This window comes from Lacerta agilis, chromosome 12, assembly GCF_009819535.1.
Source record: "Lacerta agilis isolate rLacAgi1 chromosome 12, rLacAgi1.pri, whole genome shotgun sequence".
Classification (NCBI taxonomy): domain Eukaryota; kingdom Metazoa; phylum Chordata; class Lepidosauria; order Squamata; family Lacertidae; genus Lacerta; species Lacerta agilis.
Genome location: NC_046323.1, coordinates 34,188,497 through 34,211,579, shown reverse-complemented (window position 1 = coordinate 34,211,579; position 23,083 = coordinate 34,188,497). Strand labels below are relative to the sequence as shown.

Genomic DNA, 23,083 nt, shown 5'->3' with positions numbered 1-23,083 from the left:
TTCGAGCGGCGCCATATGAGGGACGCGACAGCCGAGCCTTTTTCTGTTGGCATTGGTTCAACAAGGCGCCGGAAGTGACTAGTATAGTTGCGATCTTGTGCCGCTTCCCTTTGGACGAGGAAGGGGCAGGGCGGGGCCGCGAGAGTGACGTCATCCTCCGCTCCGGACGTTGAGCGGCTGAGGGAGGCGTTCTTTTCCCACGGCCGTGTTGAATAGTTTCCCTCTTTCGGAGGGTTCCTGACAGGGACAGCCGGGTTTTTTTTCCCCCACACGGAGTTAGTTTTTTTGTACTGTATATGGAATGATACAAATATCGCGAAGCCGTGGCTTAAAGTCGATTTTCACTTCTGACTTTCGATGCAGATTATTAGAGGAGTATCACCATAGAAATGCGAAGATACTCGCATGGAGAACAGTGGCGGTCAAAGGCTATTTTCATTTTATTTTTTTAAGTTCGCATTGTAAACTACTTAAGTCTCCACGAGGGCTCAGTTGTGCAAGTAAACTCCCCTGCCCAACTCAGCATTCTGAAGTCAGCATATTTGATGATGCAGAAAAGGTGTAGGTAGCCATGCCGAAAGATCCTGAAGCCACAGTAGGGTAGTAATAAGGTTTGATAGAGTCTGCTAGGTCCTAATAGTTTGCATTCTGCGGAGGAAGACATTTGAGTTTTTATAGCGCAACTTGCTTCTAAGTACACATGTAGACAATAATCAATCTATGTGCATGGGATTGTGGCATAGGGCCATTACCCTAGGATTCATCTTCTCTGGCAATCACTGGTAGCCGCGTTAGATTGTCTTCCATGAACACGGTCTTAACACTCACCATGTAAGTAATTGTGGAGATTCTGGATGTGTGATTCTGGATCCACACGTAATTCCACAGTGGGGACATAGGTTTACCCTCCCCGCCTGGTAAACCACATCCTCCCCCCCACGTTCTGGAGCGAAAGCTCCATTGGCCTGAACGGAGCTTACTCCCGAGGAACCCGACAGAACCGCAGTTTCGTGTTCTCGGGGTGCCCCCCTTCCCCAAGCAGAGGGAGGCGGGGCTGCGCTAGGACGGGGCGGCATTTCCTATCGCCTCCCCGGATGAGGGTAGGAGGGAGGCCGAAGGCAGGGACTGGGCGCGGCACTGCTCGGGCGCTGGGGTAGGCAAAGGGGCGCGGGAGGACGGAAGCCATAAGGGCCCCCGGGGTGGGGGACCCACCTCGGTGCTTCAGCCCCAGCCCCGGGAGAAGAGGGGAAGCCACGTCCCACCCCGTGTTTAATCCCCGGCGGGGTCGCTCTCCGCGCCCGGCAGCAGATGGCGCACCGTCCGAGGCAGCCGCGACGGAGGCGGGCTGTATTTTTAGGCACCTGAGGGGAAAGGGGAGCCCTTTGCAAATTGCCTCCCTCGAGGATACACGGACGCACACGCCCTTTTTAAAACGGGTGGAAAGGGGTGTGAGGCGAAGTAGACACCCGAACCGTATTTAACATGTACTCCAAAGGCCCCCCCCCCGTTTCAATTCGGATTATAATGTCGCCAAGCTTGTTTTGCAGAGGTGTTCGCACCGACTAGAGGCGAGTTAGGGGCTCAAATTTGTGTTAAGCAAATCGAGCAGCGGTATTTCCCAGTAAAGTGCAGGATGTCTAGGAGTTTTGGGTAATGTCAAGTGAACACAGGTGAAAAACCCAGCACTTTAAATACAGCGAGTGCGCTACAGTAAATGGAAACGTGGACACAGCCGAAGAAGTTCGCCATTAGTAACTGCCCACTCCTGGACGAGTCTCTCCCCCCCCCCCCCGAGTATTTCCATGCCAATCCAAGAGGGGAAAAGATGGATGCAATGCAATTATAAGATTATTGGCACAGGCCATTTTAAAAAATGGGCTTGGAATCTTGGCCTTGTTCCTCATGCTCCCTGCATACTAACTGTTGAACAGGACCATTTAGCTTATTTAGTACCACACATTCTCATAGAATATTAAATTATTGCTTCAATAATCATTACATTACATAATTTATGATACAACCAGATGCAATGCATAGGAGACAAAATGCAGTTTATTACTGCTATAAGCCATCACACACTTTGGGAATGGAACTGTTTGGCTGAATGTTAAAGCTGGTGAAGTGACAAGGTCAACTTATGTCTTGCCTTAAAATTTGTTTCATATTCTATGACAATGTAGGAGAAAAAGATTATAAATGAAGCTTTTAAATCTGAATTTGTTTGGTTTTGTTCATGTGAAAATGATTTTCTTTCTCCAGATGTGTTCCAAAAAGAATAGAAGACAGTAAAGACTATGTCTGTTTTCCCCAAAATCTCATTGAGGGCAAAGGTTGAAGAGTACCTGAGGGCTACATTTAAAAATGATGAGGTAAATACTGTAAAGCGAGTCCAAGGAAGGAGATGTTTGGAAGAGGTACACAAGTGTTTGTGTGTGTGTGTGTGTGATGGCTGCTTTCAGGAATACTTTTAGTTCCAGCTAAGGTAGCTGCTCAGATGAGAGCTGTTTTTTATTTATTTAAATTTAATGAGGCACACTTTTCTCTCTTATTTTGGTATGTCCGAGTTAAAAGATTTGGGGTGGATTCCTGACCCCCCCCCCACACACACTGTTTGACGGAGCTTAACAGAGGTCAGCTCAGGCCCTCCCTAGATTTCCTCATTTGAGGACTGTCCACCGGCAGAGATTCTGTTGTTGGCACTTACATTTTCCTTCACAATTAGTGGACAGAAGATAGAGAGCTCCATGCCACTCTGCAGGTGGTATACTTCTGCCGAATCCACCCTCCCAGTCCAGCACAAAGGGAAGTTTGGTCAATCTTTTTGGCAAAAAATAAAATAAAATTCACAATAAATGCTTTTTTAAATCATTCATCCCATCCACAGAAGATCGTGGTGGGTAACAATCTTAACAAAATAGCTTTTTCGAACAAAACAGAAGATAACCATACATGCTTATTCCCAGCCTTTAAATTCTTCCCCATTTAGGCTGTTTCTCATCAGTTGGTTAAGAATGTGTACTTAACCCTACATGGATTTACTTTTATCTTAGTACCTGTACACATGTTTAGGATTGCTATCTTACCCTAATGCAGCCTGTAAGAGGTATCATGCCTAATTTTTGTTAAGCAGTATGTGAACAAGTCAAGTGTCCTCCTAGGCTTGCATACCCTTTCCTCTTCCAAAATGACAGAGGGGAGGAGTTTGGAGGCTTTTGCTTTTGGTTAACCACAGATTGTCATGTTATCCATAAAGGTAAAGGGACCCCTGACCATTAGGTCCAGTTGCGGACGACTCTGGGGTTGCGGTGCTCATCTCACTTTATTGGCCGATGGAGCTAGCGTACAGCTTCCGGGTCATGTGGCCAGCATGACTGAGCCGCTTCTGGCGAACCAGAGCAGCGCACGGAAACACCGTTTACCTTCCTGCTGCAGCGGTACCTATTTATCTACTTGCACTTTGACGTGCTTTTGAACTGCTAGGTTGGCAGGAGCAGGGACCGAGCAACGGGAGCTCATCTCGTTGCGGGGATTCGAACCGCCAACCTTCTGATTGGCAAGCCCTAGGCTCTGTGGTTTAACCCACAGCGCCACCTGCATCCCTCTCATGTCATCCATGCATACCCACAAATTTTGATTAACACTAATTCCGGTTGGTTCTAAACAAGCAAACTTCAAGCCATGGTTTCTGAACTTTGCATAGTTAAACCAGGTTTATTTAATGTTAACCACAGTAACCATAGTTAAAAGTGGAAATTTCTGAACTCCTACCACTTTGGGAGGGTAATGGGGGGGGGCAGAGTGTATACACCTGGGAAGAGGCTATACTTATTCACGCCTATCTAAACCATTGTTTAGTGTGATTCTATCCAAACCTGATATACTGTGGCTTAACTGGCTTGTGCCTTGAGTCAACAATTCTGTACTCCTGGGATAAGCCACTATTATTGCTGATCTAATGTATTTTCTTCTCTTTTTTAAGCTCCTAACTGCTTTGGGTGCAGTGGAAGCCGAGAGGAAATATGAATCTCTGTTAAATAATTTATCCCATCCACCAGCTTTCACAACTGTTCGAGTGAACACCCACCTGGCATCTGTGGAAGATGTAAGAGGTCTTCTTTCTGAAGAGATCCACAAGGTCTGTGTAGTATCTCCTTACTACTTGTCTTGCCATCAGTTAATTCACTAAACATGGTGCAACTTAGATTCACATTAGTAGATCTGTGTAGCAGGACATGAAATGCTGTAATATTTTTTCCTGCCTAGGAAGATCCAAGTGCCCCCTGTTCTCCAAATAAGTAGCTTGCTTGTTTGGAATTTAGAGATAGCTTATGCATGGCAAGAGCAGAGTCACATTAGTATGGAGCCAATGCTAAAGCTTTTCTTGCCGTGCCAGCTTTTAATGAGCAGGGAGCTTTTCATGCAGGGAAGCAGCAAATTAAGGGGGGAAATGCAAACATGATTTCCTTCACGTTCAATCTGCAGGTTTTTCTTTTTCTCTGTGCCAGTTTCTAAGTGCACCCATGAACGAAGATGCAAGGCAGCACACTTTTTCTGTAGTCACTAATAATAATAGAAATGGATGGGTTGGTCATACCTGTATAAGGAAGAGTAACTAAAAACGACAACTCTGTACTTGGCAGTCATTTGCGAATTCTGAAGTAAAGTCCATCACTGCTGTAACTATCTTGATTCATTAGCACTATGGCTATATTAGAGAGTCCATTATGTATTGTGACCTTAAACATTTCTGTCTAATGAAAATATTAGTGTATTTTTTATTTTTTTATTTTAAAAAACTGTTCTAAATTGTTTAACTTGCCCTGAAACATCATGTTGAAGGATGGTAAGAAACCTAGTAAGTAAATAATAACAAATAAATTATGTCAATGAATAAAATGGCTATAAAACACTCAGGTTCTTTTCATTAACCAAAACTAAGAAATATACTTTTTTCTTCTTCCATACGTAGCAGTACACAAGTCTTACTGTTCCGGTTCTTCGGCATCCAAAACTTCCTGACATCTTACTTATTCCTGTTATTGGGCCCAGGTATGTGTATTTTAGAATTTTAATGTTAATGGAGTTTATCTGTATTTCATCTTCTGACGGCTCATTGACTGATCTGGAGCATGAAAACATATGTGCTAGAGCAAATATTTAGAACTGGCATATTGGTCATTGTAAAATAGATAATGTTTTGCAGCAGAAGCCTAACCATGGGCTCATCCACACTTACCTTTTGCCCCTCCTTCTCTAGGCACAGGTCCATGGTTTAAAACTCCTACATCCAAGCACTGCCGCTTTCCCCAGGAAAACCCACTCCATAACACTGAATCAGAACAAGCAGCGATTTGGGTTCTCCGTGTATTGCCATTTGCTCTGATTCAGTGGGTTGATTTTTTTGGGTTTTGTTGTTGTTGTTGTTCTAGTGCTTGGACACGGAGCTTTGAAGCATGGACCTGTGCCGCAAAAGGAAGTCTCGATAAGCCCCATGTCTGCTCGGAGGTAAATCCTATCAAATTCATTGGTGTGTCTTCCTGAAAAGTGGAGTTAGGATTTCAGTAGTAGTATTAGAAAGGCAGCGGAGAACAGCAGATGTGAACTATAATTGTGCTGATTGGTTTTTCTTAACTCTCTCCTTCCCCCGCCGCCAGCAGGAAGGATGTACAAAAGTTGACAAATGAAGTTATTGTTGGTGCACAGTGTGGGAATGCGGTGCTTCGAGGAGCACATGTCTATGCTCCAGGAATCATATCTGCTTCAAAATGTATGTAACCACCCCCCACTCTTCCTTATCTTGTAAGACTGATGGAAAATAATACTTAGTAGTTGATAGCTGCTACCCTTTCAAAGTGTTAATATCTCTTCAAATATCCAAGACTAGATTGTTTCGAACTGTAGTTTGTGAATGTAAGATTGAATGCAAGTTGCAGCCATTGTCTTATTTCCCAACCATCCTTTGTTCTGAACTTCTGTTAAAAAGTTTCTGTAAAAGAGTAGATGCTACTACTAAATTGACAGATTTGCACTATGAGAGAGCCATGTTCCAGTTGAGGAAGTTTATAAGTTATGTAATTAATATTTAAAAGATCTTCGCCTTTGTCCGTGCAACAGGGGTAAGATAGAGGACTTTATTCACTTTTTCTTTCACTGCTCTTTATATGACTCAATAAGACCGAGGCTCTTCCTATTAATTCCCCCGTCCATCGTCTTGGAAGATGACTGTATGAAATACTTATTGGTGGACGCCAACCCCATGGTTACCCGCAGTGTGGCCATCTATATTTTGCAGGCCCTGAAACTGGAAAAAAGCCCTGGACTTTTGTAAAGATTCCGAAATACCCATAGCCACATGATCTATTACTGCTTTTACCATATATTGTTTTATCTACCATGATTTATATCTGTTGTTTAGCAAATGTATCTAACATATCTTGTATAACTGTGGCAGGTTTCTGCCTGAATTCTTTTCTATGTGCTATGGCCAATTGGCTAACGCAATAAACTTTGATTTGAAGTTGTTAAGAAATGCATTTCCTAACAAACCAGGTTATCCTGTCCTACGGTTTTGGTAAGAAAGGACAAAATCAAGCCATCTCCCCACCAGGAAACCAGACATTTACCACTGCGTCTATTTCATTCCCTGCCTCAGACTCTCTGGTCCTTAAGCTTTAGTAACTTGAGTATTAACTATTCTTCCTTGTAGATTAGATGCTTTAAAAAGTTACAGAAGAAGTTGCCAAGTATGCATGCGGAATAGCCATTACTAAAGTTGTTCCAGAGCTACTCTTGACCTGAACGGATTCTTGTAGATAGTCGGGGCTCAAGTATGTGGCCTACTTGAAGTCCCTAGTGAGTTCTTGTGCCAAATAAAATATTATCTGAAATGTTCTCCCTTTCTTTCCTTTAGTCATGAAAGCGGGAGATACTGTTTCAGTATACTCTGATATTGAAGGGAAGTGTAAAAGAGGGGCCAAAGAATTTATCGGAACCAAAGTTTTCATCGGAAATGGGATTTCTGAACTGAGCCGAAATGAAATCTTTAATTCTAGTGGCCCACTGAAGTAAGTCAGAAATAGTAATAAAGTTGGAGAATCTGCTTCTAAATAATATGTATGTGTTATACTTTCTGGATGTCCCATGATCATATCATAAAGTACCATAGAATGAGTAAAAAGATCAAGCCCTGTGCACTCCACACTGGAAACTGCATGGGGTTGAGTATCATCTCCCAGCCATCATCGTCTAGGGCAGTGCTTCTCAAAAGTTTTTTTCTCTGGGCCACACTTTCAGAATACAAATTTGCTCATGCCACTGAATTTTTTATTGATAAGAAATACATTGGGAATCAAGAAGAAACAACTCCTAGTAGTGCTCAGTTTCTAACATAGAACACAGCTACTGCTCAGTTGGTAGAGCATGAGACCCTTAATCTCAGAGTCATGGATTCGAGCCCCACCTTGGGCAGAAAGCTTCCTGGCATTGCAAGGGGTTGGACTAAGTGACCTTTGTGGTTCCTTCCAACTCTACAATTCTCTTTAACATCCACATGAAGCCGCTGAGTGGTGTCATCTTGCAAATTTGTGTCTTCATAAGTCAGGGGGTATAACTGCAATAATTTGAGACCACCTTTATGTTTTTATCCCAAGAACTGAACCACCACATTAACTTTGAAATCAGATGACAACTAGTCCACATACAAGAGAGGCAACTAAACATTAAACCAAGTTTACACAGAGAGAAAGTTAGAAGTTTATGTTGAGTTTATAGTATATCTTGCAAATTTTCAATTTTCCTTCTCAGTTGTGTTTATGAAAGTCGAATCAGAATCTGTTTAATTACTGGCCAATATTATATTGAAGTGTCGGATCTTTTATTAAAATATTATTAGTATAATACAGTTTTAGAAATTCAGATCAGGATTTTTTTTTCTTACCAGTGTGCTTTGTGCCTTTCAGAGGGATGGGAATAAAAATGACAGAACCAATTTACCTTAGTCCTTCATTTGACAAAATGTTGTCGAGTTATCTGTTTTTACAGGTAAGTCATATTAAAAATAACTATAGATTTCTGAATTCTGAGGTCACAACCCTTTCTATTGTATTTTAAGCCCCATTGAACACAGTTGGACTTCACATCTAAGCAACTAAGTTATTTTGGGGGGAATTCAATTAAAATGGTGATTTTCCCTATGTGTTTATGCTCCGTAAGTATTTTATATCTGACATGCTAGGCGTGGACTGTGCTGGCATCCGTTTTCACTGTGCTTCTGTGAAATGAAATGTTACCTAATTCTATTTTTGATTGCCTTTGGCAAGATATCGGTAAATGATACGGACAGCTTCATCTGTAGTTCAGTTTAGATGTAATAGGGTGATAGTGGACTTCAAATGTGTCTGAACAAGAGGTGATCCAAAACTTCTTTTTGAGAAGTGGTTTTGGCTTTGAAATGGCTTAGAGAGAACAAAAGTTTTACAAAAATTGTACTTCCCTCACATTTTATGCCACTAGCACATGCTCATATGATCCAGGTGGTGGTGATTGTGCGACGGCAGTGGGTCCTAATATCATTGTGTTGACAGTCCCAGCTCCTGCTTCCTCCCAGCAGATACCAAAGGGTGTGTGTGTCAGGAAGCATTGGTTCCTGCCCCCACCCTTTCTGTTGTAGCTTCACTTTTGCATCTGCTAGGGAAGAAGTTGAATTTGCATTGAAGAAAAATGGTGCCTGTCCACAGTGTGGAGCATGATTGATGCCTCTGGTAAGTCCCGTTCCCCTTCCCCCCCCCCAAAAAAAAATTCACAGGTTGTGAACAGAGTGACAGTTTGGAGGGGATTTCAGTTCAACATTAGCCTTGAATCCAGTCCCTGAGCTGACACACAACTCTGCAGATCTATGTTGCTTCATCTTGTTGATCTAAAGCAGTGTTTTTCAACCACTGTTCCGCGGCACACTAGTGTGCCGCGAGATGTTGCCTGGTGTGCCGTGGGAAAAATTCCAGCCAGAATATCAGCTTTGTGTTCAGCCAAACAGGCCCTGGTTGCACACTGAATAAAGTATTTTATAATTTTTCATATTTCTGTTTACTTACTATTTCATAATAAAGTAATTATAAATACTTTCTTTGTGTTTATTTGATTCCTATTCAAAAGAATTACTTTATATATAGTCAATATAGGCACAGAGTTAAATTTTTAAACATTTTCTAATGGTGGTGTGCCTCGTGATTTTTTTCATGAAAAAGTGTGCCTTTGCCCAAAAAGGTTGAAAAACACTGATCTAAAGTGGTCAGTGCTTCCAAAGCAGAAGTTGTTATTTATATATTGTTTCCAATAAGGAAAGCTCTGCACTAAGAAACCTTGGTTTGATTTTGTTACATTTCCCAAGAAAGGCCTGTGTGTGTGTGTGTGTGTGTGGTGTGTGTATTTCACCTGTCATGAAACAAGAAATTACATTCTGTTTTATCTATCATTGCACTCTGTTGGCTCCAGATTTCCACCATCCACATTTCCAGTATTATTTCAACTATAGAACATAAATCAGTGTTTGACTCCTCCTCCAAAACATTTGTTGACTTTTCTCCCATCTTGGCAGCAAAAGCATGTTAGCTTGCTCTACTGCAGCTTTGCACTAGGTCTTAACTAGAAGATTTAAGGGACACATGTATGCTCATCACTTGTAGCATTCGGTGAGAAGTTGAATGTATATGAATAGGTGATCACAGATGACCATCTCAGACAGAGTTTTATACCTCCTGGTCAAATCATATACAATACACATAATTTGGCTGAAAGTGTCATCAAATCATGTCATACTGGCCCCCTGTGTATCCTATTTTCCATGCTTCACCAATTGATTTATAATGCAAGAACACTTCAGCATATACATGTAAGCTCATGTAGCTGAGGAACAGATACTGCCTGATTACTGAGAGTGTGGAAAAATATATATTGATGAACACTGTGTTGTTAATGTTGTGTACCATTAAGCCAATATAATTGATTAATGTTTTCACCATGTATGTTATTAGGTAATATGTATTTTTGCCCGTAGGCACCAGCAGTTTCTTCTGTATATATGTTTTAATGGAGAATTGATGTAATTGTTTGTGTTTATATATGTGACATAGCTGTGCATATATAACAGTCAGTCTTTAAATATGTAATCTATAATCTATTGGCCTTGCAATCCTGTGCATTTCTATTTGGAAGTATAACTTGCTTGGGCATACTCCCAGGCAAACGCGTCTTGTCTTGATGTTTTCGAAGGGATGACATAAGTAGGTGTGTGTGAAAGAAGCGATTTGCAGTAAAGTGAAGTGCATTTAAAAGATACATGGTCTGAATCTGTAGGACAATTTGGGATACAAATGTAGACGCACAATTAATGTAAAATTAGACACGTTATGTTGTCTTATACATTTGGTGATTTGGTGACTTACTTTGTCCTTGCCCCAGAGGAAATGCTGTTCCAAGCAGGTAACGTAAGTTTTGTGCTACAGGCAGAGGCGTACTTAGCCTCTTGGCTGCCGGGGGCGGCAAGCCAAGCAGCACCCCCGGGGGCAGGGCCTCGCTCCGTACCGTATGTGTCATGATGCATGCGCTACAAAGCACAGCCCGGGCGGACTGTGCATGTCTGCAGCAGCCTGGGCGGGGCTGCGCATGTCCGCACATGCGCAGTCCTGTGGCTGCTGCGGACATGCGCAGTCCGCCCGGGACTCCAAGCCGCGCATGGCCACATCCCCCTGCGAGTGCGACAAGGGTTCCAAGACATATTTTGTTTTTATGAATAATAAAATAATTTTAAAAATACATTATAACCACAAAATACCCCTTCTTATTTTAAAACATAGCAAGTTCATGGTTAGCCATCTACAAAAAAAGTATCATGCATTGTGTTAGTTTTGGTTTGCGCACTATGGCTTATCGAACCTACCAAGGTAGAAAATGACTAACATCACTGGTCTGTGACCCTTTTCTGTTGCACTTAATACCATTTTTATACCTTGTTTTGAAAGAGACCAAAATTTGAAAAGTAAGCGGAACAGGAGGTTTTTTTTAAACTGACGCAGAAATTGCATTAGCCTAAATCATGCGAAAATTGAAATTTTTGAAAAATTCTCCTGCGCCAAATTTCGGACCAAAACATCTAATTAATTTGAGGTTATCTTATAGGTTATGTACACAATAAAAAAACTGAACAAAATCTGAGATGTAAGAGCACGGTTGAGTATTAAAATCAGGTGATTTAGTGTGGAATGACCCCCTTAGTAAGTGTTTAGGATTGCTGCCTCAATCAGTTTGGTTGATTATAATGTATTGGCTTCTAAGAAACACAATTTTCTGTCAAAATAGGTATTCTTTTTTCATGTCTATAGTTGCTATAATCGACCATGCTGTGAATGTTTTGAACACTGTTTACAGAATTAGAACACACACTTGCACAATTTTGCCTTTTAGTGGAAGAAACAAACAGTAGAATTAGTTTTAAGTAATATATTCCTGTGTTGGTTATCCTTGAAGCAAACCTAGTTTTTCTCCTCTTCCCTTACTAGAATTTGCCCTCTTCAGTTGTGAGTCATGTTTTAAATCCTCAGCCAGGACAGAGAATTTTGGACATGTGTGCTGCTCCTGGGGGGAAAACAACCCATCTTGCAACATTAATGTGTGATGAGGTAAGTGAAGTCACTGAGCATTTTCTGTCTCAGTGAGGAAAGTTTGACCTGTGCTTCATTAGCATGGCTTGTTTCACTCCTTTGCTGAGATCCACAGATAACTCAAAGTAGCACACCATTAATATTTGAATACACTGCTGATTTACTGGCTGATTTTTGCAGCATAGCAGAATTGCTGAACCAAAGATAAATCTTTCTGGGTTACCTATCACAACATATTTCGAACAAATAGATTTCATTTCGGTGGACATGTGATGGATTAAAAAAGAAAAGTAGAAAGGTCTTGCAAGAAAGAATGGGATACAAATTAATTCAGGCTATTTTTAGTGCAGAAGCTTGGTTTTTAAAATTCATTTTAAACTTCAGTACTTTTCATGATGTAAAAGCAAAGTGATTCAAATGAAAGTGCCGGGTAACCAAACCGTCATCATGGCATTATGGACCACCATTTTCAATAAGATCAAATAATGAGTTAATGATGAATGCTTCAGGATCTGCTATAGTCTGTGACTTTTAAAAAAATAGTTTTTTATTAATTTTTACATTTTTATCTTCCATCACAATAACATCTTCTCAAATATAGACACAAACCCAAATAGCCCCCTCCCCCCATGACTTTCCCTCAACTTCCTCCTCTGGTTTGTTGCATATTAATTTCTCCTGCTTTTTGGTTATACTTTAATATTATATTCGCTAAATTAGATCCTTTCTGTATTCAGTTTATTATTTGTAAGTGTTTAGTCAAATACTTTACATATTCTGTAAATACATCATAAATGGTTCCCACTCCTTTTTAAAGTCTCTAGTGTCTTTATCTCTTAATCTCTCAGTCAATTTGGCATTTCGGTGTAGTCCTTAAGTTTGTCTTGGCATTCTTCTTTAGTTGGTATCTCATCACTTTTGGGATAGCAATATCCTAGCTGCCGTTGTAGCGTACATGAAGATTTTCTGCCTAATAAAAAAGCTTCTGGACTTTTGACAAAAAACAAACAAAAAACTTCTTCATTTCATTATATATCATTCCCAATATTTCTTGATTATTTTGCAATTATATTCTGTGACTTTTGAGTTATTAAATTGAACAGAGTAGTCTTACAGCTTGTGCCTTTCCTTTTGGAAATTGGCAGGAGCCAATTTAAAGGGACAATTTCTGCTGCAAAGGGAATCAAGGGACTTTAGGTCTCTTAGAGGCACCCATCTTTCCTAAACTTGGGGAGCACAAAACCTCTTTCCTTCATTCTCCTCTTCAATTTCCCCCATCTCCAGTTATCTCTCTTTGTTTCTGACAGTTGGGCCACCCCTTTTCATTGGGATTCAGGATTTACTTGTTTCATTTCAAGAAATGTACTGTATAAGCTGCTCTTTAGCCATGCGCTCTCAGGGCAGCTGAGAGGACTGAGGAACTTCTCAGAAGACTATATTGTTTCTTTGAGCAGAATAGACCCATCTAGCCTTGTTGACAAAGGTCATCACCTCTGTCTGCAAATTACACACATCCTTAGAGACTAAGGAGGTGGGGCTCCTATAGTTGCATCATTTACTGCATAATTCTGGGCGAGCATTCTCTTCAATATCCAGGATTTACACTTTTCCACAAACTTAGAACATACTTTGGAGATACACAGACAGCACAGCTGGAGTTGGCCCATGCTGAGGAGACCCCTGTAATACTTTTTTTGTGTGCCCAGGGAACCTGGGCAGCATCTTACTTCATTAGTCAGCAGATGAAGAGCAGCTCTTTTTGTGCACCCAATCAAAGTGAAATGCCCCCATATTTCAGAGGGCTTGTTGCCCAGACATAGGGAAGGCGTCCCAGTGGTCCACAGCTCCATTTCCCTTTTACATCTGCAGATGTGGCAGTGGATGTACTAGACTGATGTCTGACCTTTGTAGTGTGCTGGATGACAGCCAGTAAATCGCAGCTTAATCCAGACAATACTAAGCTGCTGTTAGTGGGTGGTTCCCTGAACCGAATGGGTGGGGCATGGCCTGTTATGGGTGGGGTTACATATCCTCTAAGATTGCTACATCCTGGCACACTCACTGTGGGCCTGCTCATCAGACCATGAAATAAAATAGATGTTCTAGCTTGAGGTGCAAGGAAACAGGGTTCAAGGAGAGGAGCTTGCTTTCTGTCTTTTTACAATATTTGTGCTCTGACTTTTGGCTTCTCATGGGGTCCCAAAGAAGCCTTCTTGACATACTTTGTATCATGCTCACTGAAGTGTTCAACTTTTCAGTATTCAACAAATTAAGAATCTGAGCAGGAAATATGGAAGTCCATATTTCATTTTTGCAGAATTTTGCATGGCTGCATGTTAAATTAGTGTATTTTTGCATGCCATTCAGCTATAGTAGTCTACTAAAATGCTGGAGGAAACAGGGCAAAATTACTAAGTACATAGAAAATTTATGAGACATTTTATGTTGCAAGAAACTGTTTGAGTAAGTTTAGTACGTATGAAACAAAAAGTACCCCTTTGAGAAATTTGGAATAAGGTAGTATGCATTTAGATGAATCATATTTCAACTGAAAAGGGATTGTTTACAAAATGTCAAGTAGGTTGGGAAGTTCAAGTGGGCTGTAGCATGATGTGCTTCCAGTTGTGACCTTTGCATTCTTTGGCAGGGAAACTTTGTTACGGCCCCAGCTATGTGTTGTGTACAGAAGAGCCATGCAATTTGTGATATGTGACAGCCTCCTTGACATAATCATATTTGCTTACTGAACTGTTCAGTTTTTCATTATGGAGAAATTGCTGGCATATACAAGGCATTCATGAGGTACAGCCTGGAAGTTTTAAAGAAACAACCATTTTCCTACTGGAAAGTGTCTATGTGTGGTGTTGTTTGTTTCCATCAATTTGATTTAGTTTTAATGGACACATTTTTGCTAAGTCAGAATGTCCCATAAACATTTTAGTTAGCAGTTTGTACTATTTAAAAGATACCTTAAGAAGCTGTTATAAAAAACAAAACAAAAGCAACAACCGCAAGATTTAAGCAATTGGAAGGGGCTGGAGCTGACTACATTATACAATGTTCTCCTGGAATATGCCATTCCTGTACAAAGAAGTCTGCATGTGTAATGTGAGGATTGAATGGTAACTGCTTGGTCAAGCAGAACAGTGGTTAAAGAAAGAATGAGAAACCTGTGGCCCTCTAGATGTTGCTGGACTATACCATCTCCCACGCCAGTGGGGGCTGATAGGAGTTGGCAGGGCAACAGCTGACTGCTTCAGTTGGTGGAATTGGCATTACGACAGGTGCCACATAATACCCATTGAGCTTTTGTAAGAACCCTTTGGAACTCCCTGCCTGTTGGTATCAAGCAGGCACTTTCACTGTACTCTTCTCAGTGCCTGCTAAAAACATTCCTCTTTAGACAAGCCCACTCAGATGCTTAGAAAGTTGAGGTGATTTTAATCTGTTTTATAGTATTTTAACTTTTGTATATTTTAAAGTGTAGTTCTGAAGTTATTTTCAGTGTTACTGTTTTAACTTTTTGTAAACTGCTTTGAGGGTTTTTTGTTTTCATTTTTCCATTTTTTTTTCTTTTTTACAATTAAGTGGTATATAAGAGTTTATGAAACAAATAAGTAATAAATTCCTACCCTTTTGATTTCCAACATGTTTTTCAGGGAGAAGTAATTGCCCTGGACAAGATTGCAGAAAAAGTGAAAAAGATAAAGCAAAATGCTGCGTTACTGAAGTTGAATTGCATTAAAGCATTTTGTCATGATGGTACTAAGGCACTTGCCATTGGCAAAGGAGAGGATAGGCAAGGTAGTATCATTTTTCTTTTGGGTGTTCTTGTTGTAGCTGTGTTTTCTGAGGAGGATCAGGATTTTTATGGTAATCCTTAAGATCCTGTTGTGACTAGGACTACTATTGATTTAGTGTAATTTGGATGTTGGTTAATATGACTTGCCATTTTATCCACAGATCCTTTAGACCTCAAACACATAATTTATAAATGGCTGGTAATATGGGGCATCTTTCATAAGTGAAAGTGAGGTAGCCGTTGGCAGGTCAGGTTTTTTGGGGGGGGGGGGGTCTCAGCACACAAATTCAGTCTTCACTCAACATCAGTACAAATTGGAGGAAGCTGTCATGTGCAGCAACAGAATGTGACTCAGATCTTTCAGTCAGAAAGTAGGAGGGAAAGGACATTTTGCTTTCTATATCCAAACATAATGGTGATTTATCAGCAGTTATAAAGACTTTGAAACCAAGGCCAGTATGACTGTATTTGCAGTTTATACCAATTTAGCTGTGTTAGGCTGACGTCAAGTTCATGCTATTTAAATAAATTCTTTTGTGACATTTCCCCAAACAATAGCAAAGTTAAGTATGCAACATAAATTGGCTATGGTTTTTTAACTGATCATGTTCCTCTTTGCAGAAGGACCTCCATTTTTACCAGAATCATTTGACAGAATACTTCTCGATGCTCCCTGTAGTGGCATGGGGCAGAGACCAAATATGGTGTATTCCTGGTCTTTAAAGGAAGTGACTTCTTACCAGCCCTTGCAGCGCAAGCTCTTTAGAGTGGTATGTATTTTGCCATAAAAACTACCAAAGAATAAGTAACCTGACCCTTGGGTCATCACTTCAAACACATTCTTGCTTTTAAGCAGTGCTTCATTGAGAATTCTTACATGCATTACTGGCTCCTCATTAGTGATATCTGGTTTCAACATCACAATATATCACTAGCTAAATATGATGGTATCTCAGTATATCACGATATATATCTGCAGCGGTGGAGGGCCTTGCTAGGCTTCCCCGAGGAGCAGAGGGTGTGCCATGTTTCCTCACAGCAGCCAAGGGCCTTGAGGCTCCCTGCGGTGGTGGAGGGCCTTAAAATCTAAGGAAGTAGTGGATTTAATAAAAATATTAAATAAGCTTCCATATAATATATGTAATAACTTCCATATAATATATTTAATATATTTTCAACTAATTTAAGAGTTGTTCAAGTGATTTATTAGTCAAGTTGCGTCTGCTTCCCCACTCAGAGGTTTGAGTGGAATCTATGCATGCATAAGCCCCACTGAGTTCAACTAAACTTCTACTTTCTTGGGAGTAAGCTTAATTTAATTCAGTAGGGCTTGCTTGTGAGTAGACCCACAGTTGCTTGCACTGCTTACTGAAAAACACCCTCCCCATCATTCTCACACAGTACCCCAACCTTTCATTTCAGCATAAGGAAGCCAGCTAAATATTCTGCCCTCCGTTCCCCCTCCACAGAAGGCCCCCACCAAAAGCCCTCATCTGACAAATCTCTCCCTTTTTAATATGGAGGAAAGCTATTTAGGGGGAACCACCCTAAACACGACCAGAAAATAAAATAAAAACCTCCCCGTCTTTTTTCACCAGTGGGGGGAGTGTGAGGGAAGAAAGAAGTGTTTTCCAGTTCTTTGTTTACTTTGGGGCTGGATCTTTGATTGTCTAGTTGTGTGTGTGGGGGGGGGGGTTCTCCTGGATTGTTAGGAGGCTCTGTGTAATTAGTTGAGCTCTAAGAGCCTAGGGCTTGCTGATCAGAAGGTCGGCGGTTCGAATCCCCGTGACGGGGTGAGCTCCCGTTGCTCGGTCCCAGCTCCTGCCAACCTAGCAGTTCGAAAGCACATCAAAAGTGCAAGTAGATAAATAGGTACCGCTCTGGCAGGAAGGTAAACAGTGTTTCTGTGCGCTGCTCTGGTTCGCCATGCTGGCCACATGACCCGGAAGCTGTACGCCAGCTCCCTCGGCCAGTAACGCGAGATGAGCACCGCAACCCCAGAGTCGGACTCGGACACGACTGGACCTAACGGTCAGGGGTCCGTTTACCTTTACCTTTAAGTGGAAAGATACCGGTGAAGCTTTATGGTTAGGAAGAAGGAGGGAGAGAGCAAACACAGCAAGAGACAAGGTGCCTGTAAAGTATGTGTTCGTCTGAGCTACCTCCTGGGAAGCTGTCAAGTCTCCACCTTTTGTTCACCGGTATATTGCCTTGTTGAGACACTTCCCAAAAAGTTATTTCAATACAGGTATTCAACAATATGGCGATTTGTTGCACAGCCCTACTCCTCATTCAAAGCATCTCAAAAGCTTCCTCTGCTTTGTCTTTATATACTGGATTAAAAGAAAACCTTCCATCCATTGCATAATCTTAGTCTGCAATCCTGGCTTCCCTTCATCAAGTTTCTTCAAGGAACTCCAGTTTATTAGCCAGCCCCAGCCCCTTCCAAGTACTTAAATCTTGTGTTGAAACCCATTCTGTGGTTTTTGTGGTTGTTTTAAATGACAGCTTCTTAATGTATCTTTTAAATTCAATCCAGTTCCTTGGAGGTGGAGAATGGGAGTGATTCATAGTTCTGTAGTGTTCTACAATAAATTGTTGGGGATGCCTGCATATCTCCAAGCTTATGATCCCTCTGCAAAAAAGGGGTGTGTGGAATTGACACGTTAGCTCACAGCCTTGTCTTATTAGTACAAGGGAGGCAAGGGAAGTGCACATGGTTACACTGTAGAAGTTGGAACTTGGTAATATTTTTTTGAGCTCAGCCAGTTCATGGCACATGCAAAAGTTCAGCTGGTTGGGGTTGCGCTGAGCTCCATTGTTCTTGAACCAATTGCAACATTGGAATAGATGTGTAACAAGGCTAAATCCAGCTCCCTATCTAAAAAAAAAATCTACACATTGTTGTTATCCTGGCGGCAGAGCCTATGGTGATGTGGAGGCAAACCATACAGAAAGGCCAACTCTAAAGCTAGAAGGCAGTATCTTTTAAACATAAATAGATCTAGTTAAATTTAGCACAGGCATTCACCTCTGTTGGTAAAGATTCAGTTGTTAAGAGATGTCTTTTATAACCCTTTCCCTTTTAAAATAAAAAGGGTAGTGCATAATTTCTTCAGTATAGTCAGAGATGTTTGAGAATTCCTGGGGGGTAGTTTACTTATCTGTTTGGCATGCTACTCTGCCCCATCTGTAGGGCTTGGGCATGATATTACTTAAACGTGCATAGAATAGTCCCCCACCCTCAAACATCAAACAGAATGACACCACTGATAAAATTTCAAATCCACTGAAAGTGTAACCCTGGCTACCGAAATCCATCTCAGATACTGAGCTCTTGTATTGACAGAAGTAAGGGGGATTCATTTCTATTGAATTGACCAAGTTAGCGAATCTAGTGGGAAGATGGCTTCATGCCCTATTTGCCTTGTCCCAAGACATCTTTAATAGCACTGCTGTGCTCAGATGGAGGTTGGGAACATCAACAATCATGATTTATTCAGCTGTGTTCCCTTGTGTATTGGAATCTGCTGAGCCAAAAAGAAGGGAAGTTTCAGTTGTGTCCTAGAACCCTTCAAATGTTTGTTTAAACAAGGCCAGCTTTTGTATATGCATTCTGCTTTTCCTAAAGGAGAGGCAACTTTGGAAGTGTTTGTTTACCTTCTGATAATATTTGCTAAAAGATATTGTGTCTTTGCGGAACTGAAAACATCAAAGGTGTAAGATCTTATTGTTAGATTTTTATCAACCATGTGTACTGGCCACATGGATTGACCCTTGCTTGTTAACTTGCCACTCTAGGCTAGTTGCCTATACTATTTGTCTGCAGGATACAGGGGAGGTAGTGCAGCGGAGGACAGTACACACTGGTACACACACAGGGCTCACAACACAAAGACAGCTTGAAACAACATCATGAGAAGTTGTCCTTGGTCCTTTCAAAATGAATCTGGACATTCTGCATTCTAAAAGTAAGTTTGCTTGCAAAATGCTGGTATCCTAAAAATGAGAGTATTGTTTCCTTAGGCAGTGCAGCTGCTGAAGCCAGGGGGCATCCTGGTATACAGTACCTGCACGATTACGCTTTCTGAAAATGAGGAGCAAGTTGCCTGGGCACTGGAGACCTTCCCATGCCTTCAGCTTCAGTCACAGGTAAGAACATGTTATTGTTATTTTTTTAATTTGCAACTTTCTCACTAGCATATTACATTGCATGCTTGCTGACGGTTAAAAACAACAACACTATCTTCTACTTGCTGCCACTCTGAGCTTGTCTCAGCTTTCTATGCTCACTCTGCTGTGGCTACTTCCACAGCACATAGACTGAAATTGAAATGACACAGTGAAGATCAGCATGGCCCCTGCAAAAGGATGACACAGAAATTAATGAAGCGTTTCATATTTTGAAACGCCCCAATATACACACACTCCACCTGGAACATACACAGCGGGTGGGGGGAGCCCCAAAGCTTTGGCATTTTTGTACTCAGGGTTGCTCAGTCAGTAGAGTGTGTGACTCAGGGTCGTGGATTCAAGCATCACATTGGGCAAAAGATTCCTGCATTGCAGGAAGTTGAACTAGATGACCCTCATGGTCCCTTCCAACTCCACAATTCTATGATTCTTTTATACTTTTAGGTTTCCTCACCCTTCCTGACACGCTCACAAAACCACTCATTGCTTCCCAAAACTTCCGGTTCATCAGACAGGGAAGCAGAGACTTGATTGGAGACCTCTCCTCAAACCTTAGCCTTCCATGCCATCTTAAGAATGGCCATTGCCTGCCCCCATTTCTGTCCCAATACTCTTGCTAAAAGTGATTTAGTTAAGGTCTTTTCCTAGTGAGGTAACTTCCCTGATCCTAGTGCAAGCTGCATCTCAAGTGCTTTACACCTGCTGAAGTGGAGGTACAGAATCAGAGTCCTATGAGCTTGTAGAGGTTGCCAGGAAGGCCAGAACCCGCAGCACCATGTGGCCTGCTCAACTTTTTTCTGTCTCTGTTTGTTTGCCCCCTACAAAGGACACAGGGAGGAGGAGCAGATGGGCACAGAATACGCCTGCATTGACTTATCTGAGTCTAGGCACTCTGCAGGGAGAGAGGGCTGGGGAAACATCTGTGTGGATGAGCTTCCATGACTCTGTTGCCCTTCCCTGTACAGGGTCCAGCAGGCTGTGCCAGTGCTTTATGAGTTGGCAGCTGTTTGGGAATCATTAACTAATGTAACTGTTAGTATCTAATACGTTAGCAATACATGCCTACTAAAACACTGCATCAGATATGACACAAAACTCTGAAAGTTGTATATTCAGAAGGCATCAGATAATTGTGTAACTTTGAGGAGTTTAATTAGTTGCACTTCGCTTCTCCCAGACCTTCACTAACAGTGGCTAAAGGGATTAGGTTTTAATCTTGCAGGATTAAATGGCTGAGACAGCCTCTAATTTGATAGTGGGTTTTGTGTATTTTTTGTAATCGTGCTTGTCTTATTGCACGTCTACAGAAAATGTTGATGCACTGCTATGGTTGTATGTTACATTTGAAATTCCAGGGCATAAAGTATTAAAGTGATTCAATGCCATCCTTAGATGCAAAGACTAGAATGAACTGGCCTGTTTTGTATGAGGCTTTCTTTGGTTAAACCTTTAACAGCATTAAGTGTCTTACCACATTTCTCTGAGGAAGGAGACATGTAAAAGAAGCACACATAAATCAGGATTTCCATTTACGAGGTCCCTAAATCTGTTATATATATGATCTGCCTGATTATGTGAAATCTGCTGCTGACCATTCTCAAGGATCTTCCATCTTTGACTGTTCCTGGCCACCCTGCAAGGTTTTTGGGGTGTACAAGTATATGCAACAGTGATTATTAAGTGCAGCTCCACCCACTGTTACAGTGCAATCCTACACAGGTCTATTCAGAAGTGAGGCCCACTGAATTCAGTGAGACTTACCCGTAGTTTTCGCTCCATAGGGCACACCGGACCATAGGGCGCACCTTGTTTTTAGAGGAGGAAACAAGGGAAAAAAAATACTTTTCTGGTTTTCCTCCGCTAAAAGCCCTGTTTTTTTGAGGATCAGCTCAAATTTGTGCAGCTTTTTTTGCAAAGGGAAAAGCCCTGTTTTTTTGAGGACCAGCTCAGATTTGTGCAGCTTTTTTTGCAAAGGGGGAAAAGCAAAGAGGAAAAGCCCCGTTTTAATGGGGTTTAACTCACATTTCTACAGCTTCTTAAGGAAAGGGAGCCTTTCTACAGTTTCCAGTCAGATAATCTAATCAGCCAGTCACATGTCGCTGGGGAAACAATCTCCCTTTGTAGCACATTCAACAATGGAGGCCTGGGCAAGGGGGCGGGGCTGAAAGGGAGCCAGGGACTCTTATCTCTCTCCCGATCTCTTGCTGATCAGCTGCTGAGCGGGGTCCTTTCAACACCCCCTTTTCTCTTTGTAAAATAAAAAGCACGATCCTCTTTTGGCCCCTGGCAATTCGGCTCCAGGGACCACCATTCGCTCCATAAGACGCACAGATATTTCTCCTTACTTTTTAGGAGGGAAAAAGTGCATCTTATGGATCGAAAATTACGGTATTCCCTTGTAAGTATGCATACAATTGCAGCTTGAGTCTCAACAAATTCTTGTCAGTAGTATCAGGATTTACTTGCCCTTGGGTCCTGGGAAAGCCCCACCCCTTTTAGGTAGCAAAATAGTGTGATCATCTCAATATTTTCAGTACTGTAACACCTGCGCATCCATGTTCAGCCTTTCATCACTGATTTGCTGACACAACATGGCAACTCAAGTATAAATTAGATTGCATATGATGTTCGTTTTTTAAAAAGTGGTGTTTTGTTAGTGTAAATTTCATCCGTGTTAACTGGTGATAATGAGCAAATTATTTTCCTGTGTTATTCTGCTGCCTCCTTAGTCTGAGCCTTTCTACAAATATACTTATTTCCAGAGGAATGTTGCAAGGCAAACTCCAGGACAGTTTAGATTGCAGTAAAAATACTCCAAGGATGTGCCTACAGTGATAGATTTAGAGGCACTTACCCTTGTGAATACTGGCTTTCATTTTCGGGTAAATAAATAATGAACTGCAGAGCAATTAAGCCCATTTGTTTTATTTTCCTCTCTAAAAGGAGCCCCATATTGGAGGAGAAGGCATGATGGGAGCTGGGCTGTCACCTGAGCAGTTGAAAAGGCTGCAGAGGTTTGATCCATCTGAAGCAATTTTGCAGGGAATGGATTTTAATTCACTGCAAGAATTCAGATACGAAGATTTGATAAGCATGGCAAATAAGGACTGCATAGGATTTTTTATTGCAAAATTTATAAAAGTACCGTGAAAATCATGGCTTTCGAAGTCAACATAAAAAGCACCCTTTCTGTTAACATTTGGAGCATTCTGAACTGTACCTTCATGCTGCTGCAATGTTGCCAAGCCAACGGACTGACGACACAGTTGCCATAGCAGCAGCAAAATCTGCCAGCTGTTTCCTTTGGGAGAGATCCACAGGTTGGAGAAACAAGTCTGAGGGAAGGGGCAGCTTCAATCTGCAAAGCTCCATTTGGTTTTATATTAGCAGTAGGTCACTGATTCTAGAAACATGCTTGTTTTTCAGTTTGTCT

General features: G+C 41.5%; 1 protein-coding gene and 1 non-coding gene across 4 annotated transcripts; both read left to right on the top strand.

The window, feature by feature from the left end:
* Positions 1 to 189: 189 nt before the first annotated feature.
* On the top strand, positions 190 to 23,083 carry NSUN6 (NOP2/Sun RNA methyltransferase 6). Of its 3 annotated transcripts, none has more exons than XM_033165141.1 (12): positions 190 to 208; positions 2,260 to 2,369; positions 3,980 to 4,135; positions 4,970 to 5,049; positions 5,655 to 5,767; positions 6,911 to 7,064; positions 7,959 to 8,040; positions 11,553 to 11,672; positions 15,314 to 15,458; positions 16,078 to 16,226; positions 19,483 to 19,608; positions 22,594 to 23,083. In XM_033165141.1, the coding sequence occupies exons 2-12, from the start codon at positions 2,295 to 2,297 to the stop codon at positions 22,798 to 22,800; spliced, it is 1,407 nt and encodes a 468-aa protein (XP_033021032.1). In that variant the 5' UTR covers positions 190 to 208; positions 2,260 to 2,294; the 3' UTR covers positions 22,801 to 23,083. The 3 variants fall into 3 exon arrangements, with proteins under 3 accessions (XP_033021032.1, XP_033021033.1, XP_033021031.1); XM_033165142.1 differs by lacking the exon at positions 190 to 208 and adding an exon at positions 1,048 to 1,153 and having other exon boundaries at positions 5,658 to 5,767; XM_033165140.1 differs by lacking the exon at positions 190 to 208 and adding an exon at positions 1,048 to 1,153.
* On the top strand, positions 19,756 to 19,862 carry LOC117056214. The gene has a single exon (XR_004427708.1). It is a non-coding gene; the product is annotated as a U6 spliceosomal RNA (small nuclear RNA).

What these genes read in the sequence shown, in the direction of transcription:
- NSUN6 (XM_033165141.1), top strand. Translation starts at nt 2,295, where the DNA reads ATGTCTGTTTTCCCCAAAATCTCATTGAGGGCAAAGGTTGAAGAGTAC. An exon ending in CTACATTTAAAAATGATGAG is followed by an intron (nt 2,370 to 3,979) that starts GTAAATACTGTA and finishes CTCTTTTTTAAG; the next exon opens with CTCCTAACTGCTTTGGGTGC. An exon ending in AATTCTAGTGGCCCACTGAA is followed by an intron (nt 7,065 to 7,958) that starts GTAAGTCAGAAA and finishes TGTGCCTTTCAG; the next exon opens with AGGGATGGGAATAAAAATGA.